The sequence below is a fragment of the Ascaphus truei genome, unplaced genomic scaffold (genome assembly GCF_040206685.1).
Source record: "Ascaphus truei isolate aAscTru1 unplaced genomic scaffold, aAscTru1.hap1 HAP1_SCAFFOLD_702, whole genome shotgun sequence".
Classification (NCBI taxonomy): Eukaryota; Metazoa; Chordata; class Amphibia; order Anura; family Ascaphidae; genus Ascaphus; species Ascaphus truei.
In genome coordinates this window covers 1-17384 of record NW_027457036.1, presented here as the reverse complement: position 1 = coordinate 17384, position 17384 = coordinate 1, and the positions used below count along the sequence as shown (strand labels likewise).

Here is a 17384-nt window from a genome sequence, read left to right as displayed (position 1 = left end):
GGTTAATATAAACATATTGAAAGTACCTTGTGCAGGAGAAAGGTGAGTTGGCTAGAGTAGCCGTGTGTATTAACCCTGGTTGCATATCACATGCTCATTTGTGTGTGGTCCGTGACAGAGAGTATATGGGCCACATGCTCACAGATGGACCGTACATGACATTGCTGTTCCTCAGATTAAAAAAAAAAAATGACACAAGGGACAGGTTCTTTAATTTTTAGTTTATAGCACAGAGTATATTAGTGGTACAAAAATAAATTCTAATTATTGTTCTTGCTCATAAAGGAATTAATTTGATAAATTGTACCTCCAAAAAACTTGTGCTGTATATTTCGAAGACCAGATGCTGTAATTATGTGTTCTGCCTTTTGGTTATTGAATCTTTCTATACCATTATGCTATTTTATTTTCTAACATGTCAACATTAATTATAATATGACTTGATTTTGCATGTTCGAGGGCAATCTGTAAACAACGTTGGTTGAATATTTTTTTTTTAATTGTTCTTGCATCAATGTTACTCACTTGTCTTTAATGATACATTATATACATTTTCAGTATAATACACCTTCATGGCTTGCGAATTTGTGTCCGATATAAAAACAGGTTTTAGCCTTTACAAGCCAAGTAATGAAGATACCGATTTCTAATCCAACAGCGCCACCGTGTGGTAAATTGTTTCAAGCACAGACTCCTAATACCAACACGTTGCGCCTTTTGTATAATCACAAACAGAAACAAACACTACTTTATAGTGTATTAGCCATGCTACACTACTTTGTTTTAATTTATTAAGCGATGAACTAGAAACAGTTTTTTTTGTTAAGCTTTATAGTTATGGTTCCAGCAAACTAAATGCACTTTAATCAGTTCATCAATTTTATGGGATTTTTTCCTTAAAATCATCATGTCGGTAATTAAAGTTCACCCCCAAGTTATATATACAGTAGGTGCCTTTATGGTATTAAATATTGATTTGCTTTCTGCAGTGTCGTATCAAACGCATTACTGTTTCTAATGACAGAACTGACACCTCCACATACATGGACTTAATTATACATTACTTTACAAATGAAGAGAACTATTATCATAAACAATGAAAGTGACTTAGAATGGAGATAGACATATAATAAAAACATGTCCTGCAGGAAATGTGAAATACTATAACGCTTTTTTGATGTTGTGGGTGGCTCTGAAAAGAGCCTTTGTGTTGGGTATGTGGGGATCTCTGCTCCTGGTCTCGGGGGTGAAGCTCACTTGCTGCTCTTGGCCGGTTTGTGGCTCTCGGTTTTCTTGGGCAGTAGCACGGCCTGGATGTTGGGCAGGACACCCCCCTGAGCGATGGTGACCCCTCCGAGCAGCCTGTTCAGCTCCTCGTCGTTCCGCACAGCGAGCTGCAGGTGCCGGGGGATGATGCGGGACTTCTTATTGTCCCGGGCGGCGTTACCGGCCAACTCCAGGATCTCAGCGGTCAGATACTCCAGCACTGCAGCCAAATAGACCGGGGCTCCGGCCCCCACACGCTGAGCATAATTTCCCTTCCGAAGAAGCCTGTGCACACGGCCGACTGGGAACTGCAGCCCAGCCCGAGATGAGCGCGTCTTGGCCTTGGCGCGAGTTTTCCCGCCTTGTTTGCCTCTTCCAGACATCGTGTATCACTCAGACAGCAGCTCGGGTAACAGGAGAAGTGACAAACCCCGCCCCCTGTGCCCTTATTTATACACTCAGAAAGCAGCTGAACTCCTCTGTGATTGGTCAGTTTTGAAAACAGCCAATCAGTTCCATAATCCTGAAACCACCAATCGTCTAATTTGAAAGAAAACTGATGATGTCATAAACGGTCACATGATAAAGTCAGCCAATAGAAGAACAGAATGCTGGGGCTGCTAGTTTGCATAGGACTCCTATAAATAGAGCTGCTGGGGGTTTAGGTGTCATTGCTTTTTCTAGGATCATGAGAGATATTGGAGAGATTCAGAGAGGAAATCTGAGGATTGAGAATGCTGCTAGTTTGCATAGGACATAAATAGAGCTGCTGTACCTAGTGCTGTGCGGGACTGAGTCAGTCATTTCATTGATTCAGATTGATTGAACTGACCGGAGAGGCTGATGACTCCTCGAGTGGGTCACTTCCAATCACAGCGCCCGCCGCCGACACCACTTTCCGGAGTTTCAGTCGGGGATGTATTGACTGGCCCGTTTGGAGAGCCGCTGCTGCCACGTGGGGGAGAGCCGCCGCTGCCACGTGGGTCATTGCCCATCGCTTTGCTTTATAGCTTTATTGCACTGTATGCTGAGTTCTGTGTGCAGTACTGAGCCCAGAGCTGTGACTTGCTGTGACCCCCGGCCTTGCCCCCCCCCCCCCCTGCCTAGTGCTGTGCCCCCCCCCCTGTTTAGTGCAGTGCCCCCCCCTGTTCTCTGTGCCCCCCCGTGCTCTGTGCCCCCCCCAGTGCTCAGTGCCCCCCCCTGTGCGCTGTGCTGCGCCCCCCTGTGCTCTGTGTTGTGCCCCCCCCGCGCTCTGTGCTGTGCCCCCCTGTGCTCTGTGCTGTGCCCCCCTGTGCTCTGCTGTGCCCCCCTGTGCTCTCTGCTCCCCCCTGCGCTCTGTGCTGTGCCCCCCCCTGCGCTCTGTGCTGTGCCCCCCCCTGCGCTCTGTGCTGTGCCCCCCCTGCGCTCTGTGCTGTGCCCCCCCTGCGCTCTGTGCTGTGCCCCCCCTGCGCTCTGTGCTGTGCCCCCCCTGCGCTCTGTGCTGTGCCCCCCCTGCGCTCTGTGCTGTGCCCCCCCTGCGCTCTGTGCTGTGCCCCCCCTGAACTTGGTGCCGTGCCCCCCCCTGCGCCGTGTGCTCTTGCTCCCTGCGTTGCGTGCTTTGGGCCGTGTGCTCACCGCCGTGCGTGTGTGTGGCTCTGATTTGGGCCGTGTGCCCGCCGCCGTGCGGGTGCGTGGCTCTGATTTGGGCTGTGTGCTCGCCGCCGTGCGGGTGCGTGGCTCTGACTTGTGCCGTGTGCTCGCCGCCGTGTGCGTGGCTCTGATTTGTGCAGAGTGCTCGCCGCCGTGCGTGTGGCTCTGATTTGTGCCGTGTGCCCGCCGCCGTGCGGGTGCGTGGCTCTGGTCTGCGCCTTATTATGGCAGAGGCAAATGTGCCACCTATGGAGACTGCAATACATGATGCTGCAGAAGACATGGACTACACTTTAGTGAAGAAGAGAGGGCGAGCAAACTCTGATAGCTCCAATGGTTCTTCCCCTCCATCGGTAGCAAAGACAAAGATGCAGAAGCACAAGAAAGACCAAGGCATCAAAACATCAAACCGCTTCGAGCCACTTGCTAATGCCGATGACTGCTCAGGGCCCAGGTGCAACGATGAAGAGACTGCACTCCCACCCAAAAAGATTCGCATACCACCGGTAATGGTTAGGAATATGAAGACCCACAAGGACCTTGTCGACATCCTCACCGAGCACTGCACTTCCCCGTTTGTAGTTAAACCACGGGCGAACCACGCAAAGATCACTACCACAACTGTGGACGACTACCGGAGCTTAACGGACTGCTTTGCAAAGCAGGGCATAGAATACTACACCTTCCCACTGACGCGCCTAAAGCCCCAGAAATTTGTAATTCGCGGCTTACCAGCAAACGCCTCCGTGGGGGAGATTTCCCACGACCTCGCGGAACATGGACTTCCAGTCAAGAGCGTAGCCCAATTGACATCCCCGGTGGACAAGACCAAGAAGTTCCCTTTGTTTATTGTCACACTGGCAGAAACCCCGGAGAGCCAGCCTGCAGATCTTACCAAGATTACCAAGCTCTGTAGCTGTGTGGTAACCACAGAAGCGCCAAAGGGCAGAAAAGGCCCAACCATGTGTTTCAACTGCCAACGGCTCGGGCATACCTCTGCATTCTGCCACCAGAAGCCACGCTGTGTGTGTTGTGGAGAGAACCACAACTCCAAGGAATGCCCACGAGATAGGAAGAAGGAGCCGGCGACATGTGCAAACTGCAAAGGCCCACACCCAGCAAGCTACCGTGGTTGCCCGTACCTCACAAAAGCAAAGCAAGAGGCACGGGAAAAGCGGACACCCCACCTGATGGAGCAGGCACCAAGGAAGACACCCACTACTCAATACCAGCTTCCCCGCCTGGCGCCGGAGAGACAGAGGACCACAGAACACCTGATCCCAGACCAAGGCACGGCATCCACCCAGAGGATGCAAAACCCAGACGGACAGACCTACGCGGAAACTCTCAGGACACCATCCACCAACCCCGTTGAGGCGGCCAACCCGGACCCCGCAGGCGGAACCGCAAGCCCAACAAACTGGCTAGAGATCATCCTTAAAATAGCGAGCGCTATTGCGAGAATGGATATTCACCCCATTGTGACAATGATAGCGAATCTCATCCCGGCCCTTCTCAGGAGCACAGAAACTAACCACCATGGCAGCAACATCTAAACGCAGTTCTGTCATCGTGATGTGGAATGCAAATGGTATCAGCAAGAAGACAGATGAACTCCTTCACCTGATGGAATCGAGGAATGTATGCGCAGCTCTGCTCTCGGAGACCCACCTTCAAGGAAACCAAAAACTAAGCCTGGCGAACCACAGGGTATACCGTACCGACCGGGCAACAGGAGCCAGAGGTGGTGGGACGGCTGTGATTGTTAACACACGGGTCAGCCATAATGAGATTGCACTACCACCCCTCCGGAGTATTGAAGCCACTGGAGTACAGGTAAAGACTGCAACAGGACCACTGCGACTAATTGCCACCTACTGCCCCCCTAAGGTGAAGCTACATTTGGGAGACTTGGAAGCTCTGCTGGACTCCACTGTCCCAACCATCATCGGGGGAGACCTAAATGCCAAACACCGGTGCTGGAACTCAAGGACAGCAAACTCCAGAGGACAAGCTCTTCTTGCTTACTCAAAGGAGAGTGACTTTGTAGTGGCTGGCCCTACAGAACCCACCCACTACCCAGGCACTGCAAGCCACACACCGGATGTCCTGGACATTGTCTTACTGAAGAACGTGAAACATTCTGTCCAGTTGGAAACCCTGGCGGAACTGACCTCAGACCACAACCCAGTTACCATTACTGTTGGCGACGAGATGGAAACCCACCAGCAAACACCCAGGTACAACTTCACCAGGGCGAACTGGAGCCTGTACAAAGAAGAGTTGAGCAACATCACAAACCCCCGCCCCTTGGACACCAACGGAGACATTGATGATGCTGTTAACACCTTTACTACCGCAGTCCAACATGCAATAGAGCACAGCGTCCCGAAACAGATGCCCAAACGCTGCTCCATCTACGACCTACCGAGCGGGATCAAGCAAGCGATTGCTGAGAAAAACAGGGCCCGACGCCAGTGGCAGAAGTTCCGCACACCTGACCTTCTGGTAAAGTACAACTCACTTGCCAGACTACTGCGACAGCAAATCAGCCAACACCGGGGGGAGAGGTGGGAGGCCGCAGCAGCCAAGCTGAAGGAATCCGACAACTCTGTTTGGAGAATGACCCGACGCCTGACCGGGAAGAAGGAGCCTAATCCACCTATCCAGGGCCAGACCCACCTGGCATGTAGCAACAAGGACAAGGCAGAGGTTCTCGCTGACACACTGGAGACAACTTTTAGGCCTAACCAAGCCAGCAAAATAGCACGGGAAGTTGAGCAAGGAGTTAACAGGCATCTTACCGAGCACCTACCAGAGACCGAAGCGGAAACCCTTGAAGGATGCACCAGGACTGAGATAACGCAACTTGCAGAAAAGCTGGCAAATGGCAAAGCACCAGGAAGTGACGGAATTACCAACCTGGCCATCAAGAAGCTTCCGCCGGCAGCCATGGAATGCCTCACAGAAATCTTCAATGCATGCATGCGGCTCCAGCACTTTCCTCAATCCTGGAAGGAAGCCAAGGTCATTGTATTTCCAAAGCCTGGAAAACCACGGAGGGATCCTGCAAACTACCGTCCGATAAGCCTGCTCTCTGGACTGTCGAAACTCCTGGAGAAAGTTATTCTTACGCGCCTCCGCCACTTTGCCTCTGGTAAAAACATTCTACTAAAGGAGCAATTTGGATTCCGGAAGGACCACTCAACCAACCATCAGCTGCTGCGAGTCGTTGACATAATAAGCCATGGGTTCAACATCCACAAATCAACTGGAGTTGTCTTCTTGGACGTGGCCAAAGCGTTTGACAGAGTTTGGCATGAAGGACTACTGCACAAAATGATCAACCTGAAATTCCCAAACTACCTGATTAAGCTGACTGCAAGCTACTTGCGGGAGCGCACATTCCACGTGGCTGTGCGAGAAGAGCTCTCAACAACACGCCCCATCCGCGCTGGCGTGCCACAGGGATCAGTCCTGGGACCTTTCCTTTTCAACCTCTTCATGAATGACATCCCCACAGACCTCCACAAGACTCAACTGGCACTCTACGCAGACGATGTGGCAGTCATCTCCCAGTCCTTCAGAGAGAAAGAAGTAGCTAAGAACATCCAGAAAGCACTAGACATGCTATCAACATGGTACAGCGACTGGCAAGTAGGACTGAACTCCAGCAAGACTACAGCTACACTGTTTACCAAAAAGAGGATCAAGGCACACCCGCCAATCACCCTCAACGGAGAGGCTGTCAAATGGGAGCCAAACAGCTCTTACCTAGGTGTAATCCTAGATAGCAAACTAAGCTGGAGAAACCACATTGAGAAGATTCAACAGAAGGCAACAACCAAGCTGGCAGCACTGTACCCTCTGCTGAAGACAAGGACCATGCCCATCAAGAGCAAAGTCAATGTGATCAAGGCGATCATTAGACCCACAATGACATACGCCTCCCCGGTGTGGAGTGGTTGCCACCAACATCAAAGATCATCTCTCCAAAAATTACAGAACAAGGCGCTGCGGATTGCGTCCAACGCTCCACTTCCTACAAGAATAGCAGACCTTCATAGGGAACTGGGTATCGAGATGTTAGATGAACATCTAAAGAAGCTCAACAAGAAATTCTACAAGGAACTGGACCAGAACTCAAACCCGCTGATCAAGAAGCTTGCTGCGATCTCTGCAAACCCATTTGACCGCTACCCACGACCCATCACAGCGCTGAACCTGTGAAACCAACTCAACTGTGGCAAGTAACACAGATCAAGAAGCTTCCTAAAGAGTGCGACAATACACTCAACAAGAGAACTTGGAGTAATGAGGCTCAAGCCTCGGTATCCAATATCACCACTGACAGATTTAATCTGTCAGTCAGAACAGAACGGTCAGTTAGGTGTCATTGTTTCTTTGCTGTTTGGAGAGGAAGCGTCGCCCGACATGCCTGAACCAGCCAAGTCTGCGCCAGCGGCCAAGAAGGGCTCTAAGAAAGCCGTGACCAAGACCCAGAAGAAGGATGGGAAGAAGCGTAGGAAGAGCAGGAAGGAAAGTTACGCCATCTACGTGTACAAAGTGCTGAAGCAGGTTCACCCTGACACCGGCATCTCCTCCAAGGCCATGGGCATCATGAACTCCTTTGTGAATGATATCTTCGAGCGCATCGCAGGGGAATCGTCCCGTCTGGCTCATTACAACAAGCGCTCGACCATCACTTCCCGGGAGATCCAGACCGCTGTGCGCCTGCTGCTGCCGGGAGAGCTGGCCAAGCACGCCGTGTCCGAGGGCACCAAGGCGGTCACCAAGTACACCAGCGCCAAGTAACCCCGATCTCATCACTGACCCACAAACACAAAGGCTCTTCTAAGAGCCACCCACTTTATCAATATAAGAGATATGCTCATATGTCATCTGTGCTCGGGATAAACGGGAAGTGTTCTATTATACATTGCACTTTCTCAGTTATTTGCTTTTGTAGCTATTATATATTATAAAGTATCTTATGTGATGTATTTTTAGCTCTTTATGGCTTCCTACCCAGCCACGTGTTCGCTGCACTTGTGTTGTTTTGTTAGTAAGAGGCGGGAGAACCGCAGACAAAGTGACAATCGCCGAGAATCCCCTTCAGATAAACTGCAGTTCACACACATCCCACAGGGTGGCGCTGCTGTGTTAGTAATGGAGTTCGTGCTCGGGAAGTGGGATTTGGGGTTAATAACCTGCGATTATTTTCCCTCATTTACTTTTTTTGAGCCTCACTAAAATACAGATTATATGTGCACGTGTCAGAATAAGTGTGCATGAAATGATGCCCTCACACCCGCATGGTATATAACGCATCTGATCGGGGGAAAGTCCTAGTGCAGTTTGGGATTAGTAACAGACCATGCAATCCGTGTTTGCCACATGCGTTAGATACGAGCACATTCATTTGCATTATCAGAATTGGCCTTTTATAGTTTGTCGCACATTTTTTATTCCATTTACATAAATGTAACAAGTGATATTTCTCATTGTCCTGTTGGGTTGGACATTAATTTAGAAATCGGTCAAATCTGCATTAAATAGGCTGGGATGTGTTACATTAAAGGCTTCTATTGTCACCTTGTTCAACCTGTTATCAGGGATTTCACCTTTTTAGTATAAAAACAAGGCTGAGCAACATGTGTTCCCTCAGATTTCAGTAGCAGTTGAAGTGGTTTTGTGATAACTTGTCAGAACTCTAAATCGCACATATTTATCACGTCCTGTTTTGTTATTTAAATCCTAAAACCACACATTTAATGTGTAACACACTCTGCTGGTCTCGGAAGCAACACAAATATACAGAGAAGGTAAAAAGGGCCAAAGGATTTAATATCTGCCATTCACACACAGACCAAACGGTGGCGGTATTGCTTTGGCACTAACGTGTATCCCGGAGACCTGAATTTCTCACATGATCTGAATCAGGTTTCACCCCCAGATAGTTCTGTGACACACTGCACGTTGTGTGGCTTCCCTTAATAGAATTGGTGTGAATTAAGTCCAAATCAATAGGACTCTGACATTGCTGCATCATTCTTGATACATTTAGGTTTAATCCCTTGAATAGCCCATAATTTAATGAAAAACATTGCGTAAAATCCTGAATTTGCAAAATGATCACTGAGCAAAACACACAAATACATGTACAGGTGCAGAGACTGCCAGAGATGCCACATTCCCCATAACATCTATAGAGGGAGAAAGGCAGCAAAACACAAATGTATAACTCGCATTAATAAGAAACACTTGGGCTGTTCCTTCACTATCCCAACATCACTTGTGAAACTTTTACATCTATTCAATTACTGTCTCTATTCTAAATCCAAGCTCTGTAATATTCATTCAAAGATCCCATGTTATTCCAGTCACATTGTTTTGCACAGTTTGGTTGCCTCATTCCTCTGCCCTTAGTTATCATTACACTCAATGGGATCTGCCCAAAGTAATCATGGCCGCCGAGTGCATCATCTATCATCTCTATGGTGACCGAGACTCTTGATAATGGGCATGCGCAGTAAGGTCTCCATTGCAATACATTACTATGCATGTCCCTGACTCCCAGCTTCACTTCCCCGGAACTACATCTCCCGTGATCCCCCGCGCACCGGGCTTTAGTTCGGAGGCTGCACGGTGGGTGAATGTGGTTCATGTAATAAGACGGAGGAGCAAGAGGAGAAGCAGCGGCGGCCATGTACCTAGTGCTGTGCGGATGGGGTGGGAGGAGGTAGGGTAAGGGCTCTGTGATAGCTTTCTTATGTGACCTCATAGTTTAAGGTCATCCATCATTGTCAGGAGGATAATGATTTCTCTGCTAATTAGTCTCCACAAATCACCCACTGTAAGGTGATCCTGGTTAGGCAGCTTATCCCATCATCGTCACTACAGACACATAATGGTGAGATGGATAAGTGAATGGACTCATTATACAAATCTGTTATCTGAGATGTAGGTTTTGCCTTTTTATTTAAATTTATTTATATATTACATTTTATTTTGAATTCCTCAATGTTTCCTCTTATGGAGAAACATTGACATAACATCGTATTTGAAACCTCTTAGAAAACTCTTATTTTTATAGGAGCTGTTTATCCTTAATCACAGCAACATTGGGGAGTAGCACAACCATAAACTAGGAACCTGTGGGTGTGCAAAATATCTCCCCCTCCCCACCCCAAAATAGTGGGGTTTAAAAACTCCCAATAACACGTTTCTATTTAATTTTCCATTGTCTAGGAAACGTAACCTTGAGAAACGAGATGCCAACGGTCTACTGTACATGCAAAGCCCAGGAGAGAAACAGACGCACTCCCAGGAAAAGATCCGGCCCTCATCTCACAGCTGGTCCTGGGGAGGTGAATATTATTTGCAGGTTGTGATATCAGTCACAGGAGACAAGGACACTTAACATCGGGAACACACACACACACACACACACACACACACACACATTTTGAATGAGGTCGACAGACAGCGCTACCCACAGTTTGGGCACAAACTCACCCAAACAGGGAATCCTTTCTCAACTAGGTGCCAGGCGCCGCTTCCAAGGCTAACCCGGGAGGTTTCCACGCTCCGTCCGCTGTGGGTAGCGCAGTAATCGAGGGATGATATTTGCACTATAGCAAGTTCAAATCGCCTGCTCGCCTCCACTTACACGCCTCACTTTGGTTTATCTCCGGCACAAACCTCGGATGGCATAGTAATGAGAAATCGGCAGCTCTTTACAGGGTATATTTCACAGAACATGTATATGCATTTAGCATAGGGACCTGCTATTGAGACTTACCTTGAAGTTGGTTACCAAGCTTGGCATTATTTGATCAAAGGATGTAACCAAAAGTCTCCTTTGTCTTCTAGATTTAGTTTTCACTATGTATATTTATTTCCCCATTTATTGCTACCCAATGATTAAAGTGCAGGGAGTAACTTTCTGTCTTTACATAGGTTACCTGTCTTAATAGCAAAGCATGGAAGACTGGGTGCTGACTAATCACCAAGCAGAGGCTCGTCTGATCGGCCAATCCGGGACACAGCAGGTGACTGTGCTCCTAAGACACCCCACAGAGGTGGGTTTGAAGAGGTGTGGAAAATTCAAACTGACAAATAGAAATTGTACCTACGGGGCTTATACCCAGCAACGGTTCCCCAAGACAACCCAATATATCCCTCAGAGATAGGCGCCTCAGAATCTGGACTGAACAATAGCGCCACTCGGTGAGACATTGTTCCCCAGACCTGAGTCAGCGCTCCTCCCCACTCCTAACAATGGCTGGGGCACTTCCCCACCCACATTCCTGATAGCAGGACCCTATCTCTGTGTGTGCAGGCTCGCTGAGTGATTACCAGCCCTGCACACATGGGCAGCAGCAAAACATACTCATTCTAATCAGGGAGGTACATAAACCCAATCACATTATTCTCTGGGATACTGGGTTAACCCCCTGAGGATCCCTTAAGATAGGTAGGGACAATGGGTTAACCTTTATTAATATGATCCCCATTGGCCCATCTTTTAATCATTGTCTTATAATCGGAAATTAGCAACTACACCAGACAGAATAAGGCACAGGGGAGAGGAATATACACTGGCGATAATTGTGCTATGCTAAAACAATGATGTGGTAAATTATGGTACAATGCGCAGTTATGAAAAGTTTGAGCTATCATTACATATCCTTATAGGAAATGTAGGATTATGTTGCAAAGTTACCACACTTCTTCATGCCTCAGAAATCTAAAAAAAAACTATAGGAGGTGCATAGAAACTACAATAATAAGCAGGATAGTGGTATAATTGGAAGTATGTCTCCCTGAATGCCCTTCAACAAACATATATAAGTCTCACCTAATGCACAATTACAATGTTGTTTTGGTTCAGTCTCCATAATAGGCCATAGGGGACTTTTGGTGCCAAGTAATCCGCCCCACTTGTTGAAGTATCTTGAGCTGTTCTGAGTTCAAAAAGTATTTGTCTGCATTATAACAGTTGTGATCAAGCTCTTGGAATGTCCATACCCCTTGGACGTATTGTCGTCTCTCTGACAGGGTAATGAAGCTTGTATGTAATACAACACATTCATTGTAAATGGCATTTATAATTGAAGGTGTGCTGCTGAAGATTACACGGTCTACCGGCAATACTCAACCTCCATTGTGGAAGTCAACAAGCAGTACCAGTGCTACTACAAATAGGGGTCAGCAGCTCTCGCCAGCCAGGAAACAATTGGTTGCCAAATCGGCATTGCATGGTGTCTGTGAGTATGCCTCAATACAACTGTATCTGTGTATGATGTGCATCTGTAACGTAGTTGGGTGACCACTGGGATATGGAAATCTATGCCACACTTTACTTGCTGCATTGCACATAAACCTTATTTACCTCTGTCTGAGAGACGACACCCAGTTGTGGATATTGCAAGAGCTTGATGGGGACGTGTTTTCTGCATATGCATTGTCATGACCCGCATGCAGATCACACCATTTCTAGGGATCCTAGGGGGACGAGTTATTAGGAACAGGTAATAGTACAGGCCTAGCCCAATAGAAATTAAAAGGGGAAAACATAGAACATAAACTCTTACTAGAGTTCATGATGTCGCTTAAGCTTGCTTATCCTGTGGTTAAGTTCTTGCAGACTGTGAGGCCTCTGGAACTAAGAAAGGCTTGGGTGAGGACCTCCAGCAGCTGGAGCATGTTGCTTCAAAACAGTCAACAAACGGTTCCACCGGACGCAGAGTTTCTCTGAATCTCTGGAAGTCTTGCTGGGCTTATATAGGTTTGGTTCTCATACAAAACCATGGAGAGGGGGCGGCTAGGCCATTCAGCATTGTCTCTTTAATCAGCTGTCCAATCCGGAGAGTGTTTGAAGCTGAGATGGACCATGCACACACATGATTTTGGCCAGTGTTCGACAAATGCAACCCCCGATCGCCCGGAGGAGTGCATTTAACCCCCTGTAGAGTGCCGTTGCTGTGCTGTGGCTCATTTCATGATGCCGGGACACGATCAAGCGGGTCACCTAGCAACGCGGGACGCCGGAAGGATAGCCCAGCCGAAGACATCCCTTGGAGGCACTGCAGTGACGCTACGCCACACACCAACGCAGGCGCATACAGGCACGCCCTCCCCCACTAAGGATCTCCTAGCAACTGCCGGGACCAGAGGCGGAGAGAGGCCTGGAGATTGTGGCTTTAGCTGAATGTGTCTGTGGAGCGGCGCTGTGTGGCTGGAGGAAGTGCTGCTCGTGTTGCTGCTGCTTCCATGTGTATCGCGGGCGAGGCGGACGGTGGGAGCCCCCCAGGCTGGATTTCCTCACTCTCATGGCAGGTAAGAGAGTGGGGGGGGGAGAGGGAGATGCAGCATACCAGAGTGGAGTGTGTAAGTGTGTGTGTGTGTGTATGGGAGAGTGTGTGTGTGTGTGTGTGTGTGTGTGTGTGTGTGTGTGTGTGTGTGTGTGTAAGTTGAAGTCTCGCCCTCTGCCTCGCCCTCGCGTGAATAATAGGGGGTGGGGGACAATGATTACATGAATACTAGGGGATAGGGTATAATGGTTGCACAGTATATGGGTAACAGTTTCACACAGGGGTGTGGGGGTTAGTGGACATCTCTCAGCCTGTGGCAGGTGCTGACATAGTGTGCAGCCAGTTCTGCTGTGGTTTCATCTTCTCCCAGGAGGATCGCTATTTTTTGGTTCTCCTCTATATTATTAAAGTTCTGGATAAGTGCAGTGAGTTTCTCTAGGTGGGCACTCCTCATTTCATAGTATTGTGTGCAACGCAACAGGAAGTGTGTTTCATCTTCTACCTCTCCTAGCTCACATCTTTGGCACAGTCTCATCTCCCGGGGCTTCCAGTTGTGTCTGTGTCTGCCTGTTTCTAGTCTATGGGCACTTATTCTGTACTGGCCCAGGTTCTGTCTCTGCTTTGGGTCTTTTACCTTCAGTAGGTAGGGTGCCAGAGTGTATTCTCTCTGTAGATAGAAGATGTTGAGGTTAGGACCCCAAAAGTAACTAGTGTTACAGAGCATATACCCATTAATGCACAGAAAATATGTTGTTTAATTCACTGCAAACCGGAACACATAATGTCCTTGATGCGTGCTTAGAGCTTAGGCATTAACCCCTAGATGAACCACGGTTAAGCAAGGGTAAAGAGAGTTGTATGGGGGATATCCTAGGACCCCCCCCAAACCTCTGATGTACACCAAGAACAAAATAAACCAATGGTAGTGCGGCAGCTCACTTTAAAGCATGATAGTACTCACATATGTCCATGTGTATATCCGGGTCTGTGTGCTCCAGCTGAATGAGAGCAGAACGAAATCACCTTGTGCCGAGAGGGAAGATGAATCAGCGGGCACTACGGTGCAGTAAAAATCGATGAGGCTGGACTGTGCTACAAAAGAATCCTTTATTGAAACATGGATAAAAATTGAGAGGAGGGAAGAGAACCCCTGCACCTCTAAAGAGTTGAAAAAGCCCGATTGCGGGTGAAACGCGTTAGAGGTGCAGGGGTTCTCTTCCCTCCTCTCAATTTTTATCCATGTTTCAATAAAGGATTCTTTTGTAGCACAGTCCAGCCTCATCGATTTTTACTGCACCGTAGTGCCCGCTGATTCATCTTCCCTCTCGGCACAAGGTGATTTCGTTCTATTCTCTCTGTAGGCTGTGGTAGGTTTCCAGCTTCTTTGAGCGCTGGATTTCATTGTCCCACCTAGTCACATACCGCTTCTTTATTTCGTTGCCGATTGAGTTGATTTATTTTTTCGGCAGGTTGTTGATCTGTGTGGGGTTTTGTCCTTGGAGTGAGAGGACAAGTTATTTGATGGCACAGGGTTTAGTGAGGAGGTCCTGGCTTCTCATTGCTCTGTAGCAGTAAGACTGTGGATGGCTGGTGTTTAGGTGGGCCCAGCATGTCAGTGCTCTCTTCTGTCCAGTGAGCAGTAGAGGAAAGCGGCCCAGCTCAGCCCGGCATGCATTGTTTGATGTACTCCTGTGTACTTGGAGAAGGTGTTTTGCAGAATTCCAGATGCAGTATTTCTGTTGGGCTGGTATCCCATTTTGTGGAGTCTGGGAATGTTACAGGGCCGCACACCTCGCTGCCATACAGAAGGATGGGTGTGATGATGCTGTTGAATATTTTCATCCAGATTCGTATTGGTGGTTTGAGGTGGTACATCTGTTTCTCTATTGTGTAGAATGCTCTGCGGGCCTTCTCCTTCAGTGTATTTATGGCCAGGCTGAATTTCCCTGATGAGCTGATTGTTAGACCTAGGTATGTGTAACTCGCTGTCTGTTCCAGTGCATTGTCGTCCAGTGTGAATTGCGATATGGTTGGATGTTTTTTATATTTTTTCTGGAATACCATTATTCTGTTTTTTTCTAGGTTCACAGAGTGCCCAGGCCTGGCTGAATTTTTCTAGTATTGCCAGTTTCTGTTGGAGGCCTTGTTCTGTTGGAGACAGCAGGAACAGGTCGTCTGTGTATAGTAGAGACTTAATCTCAGTTCCAGCCAAGTTGAGCCCAGGTGCTGAGGAGGATACTAGGGCTGCTGTGAGCTCATTGATGTAAATGTTAAAAAGTGTGGGACTCAGACTGCAGCCCTGTCTAACTCCACGGCCTTGATGGAAGAAGTCTGTCCTTTAGTTATTAACTTTCACGCAGCCTTTGTTTTCAGAGTACATACTTTTGATTGTGTCGTATGTTCTCCCCCCTTTTCCGCTCTCTAGTATTTTCAGCAATAGGCCTGCTGCCAGATGGAGTCAAAGGCTTTTTTGAAGTCCACAAAGCAAGCAAAGATTTTGCACTTGTTGGTGTTGTGGACGTGCTTATTAATCAGGCTGTGTAGGGTATAAATGTGATACGTGGTGCAGTGGTTTGGCAGGAAGCCTGTCTGGCTCTTACTCAGTACACTGCTCTGTCAGGAAGGTGAGGATTCTGCTGTTCAAGATGCTGTTGAACAGTTTCCCAAGGGTGCTGCTGACACAGATTCCTCTGGAATTGGATGGGTCCATCCTGTCTCCTTTCTTGTGCATAGGGGTTATCAGTCCTTCGTTCCATAGTTCAGGGAAGTAGCCAGTAGTGAGGACCAGGTTGAACATTTTCAGTATTGCTTCTTGTATAGATGGATTGCTATACTTCAGCATCTCTTGTAGAATGCCATCTGGTCCGCAGGCTTTCTTGGTTTTTATTAGTTTTCTTTTTTCTTTTATTTCCTGGATTGTGATTGCTATGTCCAGAGGGTTTTGGTTATCTTTTATAGTGTTCTCCAGTGATGTTTGTTTGGTGAAGATTTGTTTTTGTTCTTGTGTCAGGTTTTCTTCTGGGATTTCTTGGTAAAGGTCCTTGAAGTAGTTTTTCCAGATGTTGCCATTCTGAATGGCCAAGTGTCTGTTATTCTGCTTTGTATCCAGATGTTTCCAGGTGTAACCCTGCTTCCTATCGCTTGGCAAGCTGTTACGGAGAGCCCGGGATGTATGTATGTATGTGTATGTGTATGTGTGTATATGTATATATGTATATATGTATATATGTATATATGTATATATGTATGTGTATATGTATATATGTATATGTTCGGTGCAGCGCCTCCACCTGCGACAGATCCTGCCAAAGGGGGAGTTAGTCTTCGCAGGTCCTCTATACAAGAATTTCTCTCACACGACCATGTTATAAAACCAATCTTGTTTACTGATAAATCAACCTTACGATACATTGCATGCCATGACATTCCAATCCGCTGGTACACAACATTTAACACGCCACGGAGGACGTCCACAATTATGCGCCTCGGCGGACGCCAACAATAACTTTCCCCCAATCCCACCACCGGGTGTTCCCACCCCGTGTCCAAATACGTTAATCAGTTCTCTCGCTTCCAGCGGCCGTGTGTATGTGTAGGGGTGACTGCGCAGCCACTAGGTCTTAGGTGATTGAAAGGGTAGAGTTGGTGCACTTGATGAAATACCTGCCGAGCACTCCGGTGCTCGGAACTGCTACGGTTCTTCAAAAAGAGTCTCTGGGGATTCCACGCTGCGATATGGGGCGCTTCTCCCCGACAGGATAGTCCCGAACACAGCAGTAGTCTTAGGGGGGGTAAATCCCTTACTAAGGGTGTCCCTAGCTCCGCTTGTCTCTACGGTGACTCAGGGCTAACTGGGCCGGGGCACCTTGACTGCGCCTGGGGGGGGTACAACCTCCCAGCGCAGTGTCTCCGTCTCCTCGTCTCTCCACGATGCTCTAACTCCACGTGCGCGCAACCACTGCCTATATCTCTGGCAACTCCTCCGCCCATAGGCTAAACGCGCTCACCTGACCCTCCCCGTGGGGGCTGCTGGGTCAAGGGACTGCTCCTTTCCCGCCAATATGTATCCTCCTCCTTCGCGGGCTTCTGCAACTACTCCTTGCAAGCGCAACCTCTCATTACTCGGGGTGAATCAAGGGTCACGGCTACACAGGTTTGCCAGAAAGTATT

At 48.2% G+C, this 17384-nt stretch overlaps 2 protein-coding genes across 2 annotated transcripts; one reads left to right on the top strand and one right to left on the bottom strand.

Annotated features, from left to right (window-relative positions):
- Positions 1-261: 261 nt before the first annotated feature.
- On the bottom strand, positions 262-1670 carry LOC142485994 (histone H2A type 1-like). The gene has a single exon (XM_075584656.1). The coding sequence runs from the start codon at positions 1647-1649 to the stop codon at positions 1254-1256; it is 396 nt and encodes a 131-aa protein (XP_075440771.1). The 5' UTR covers positions 1650-1670; the 3' UTR covers positions 262-1253.
- Positions 1671-7314: 5644 nt separating this feature from the next.
- LOC142485999 (histone H2B 1.1-like) lies at positions 7315-7763 on the top strand. Its single transcript, XM_075584660.1, has one exon. The coding sequence runs from the start codon at positions 7330-7332 to the stop codon at positions 7708-7710; it is 381 nt and encodes a 126-aa protein (XP_075440775.1). The 5' UTR covers positions 7315-7329; the 3' UTR covers positions 7711-7763.
- The last annotated feature ends 9621 nt before the right edge of the window (positions 7764-17384 follow it).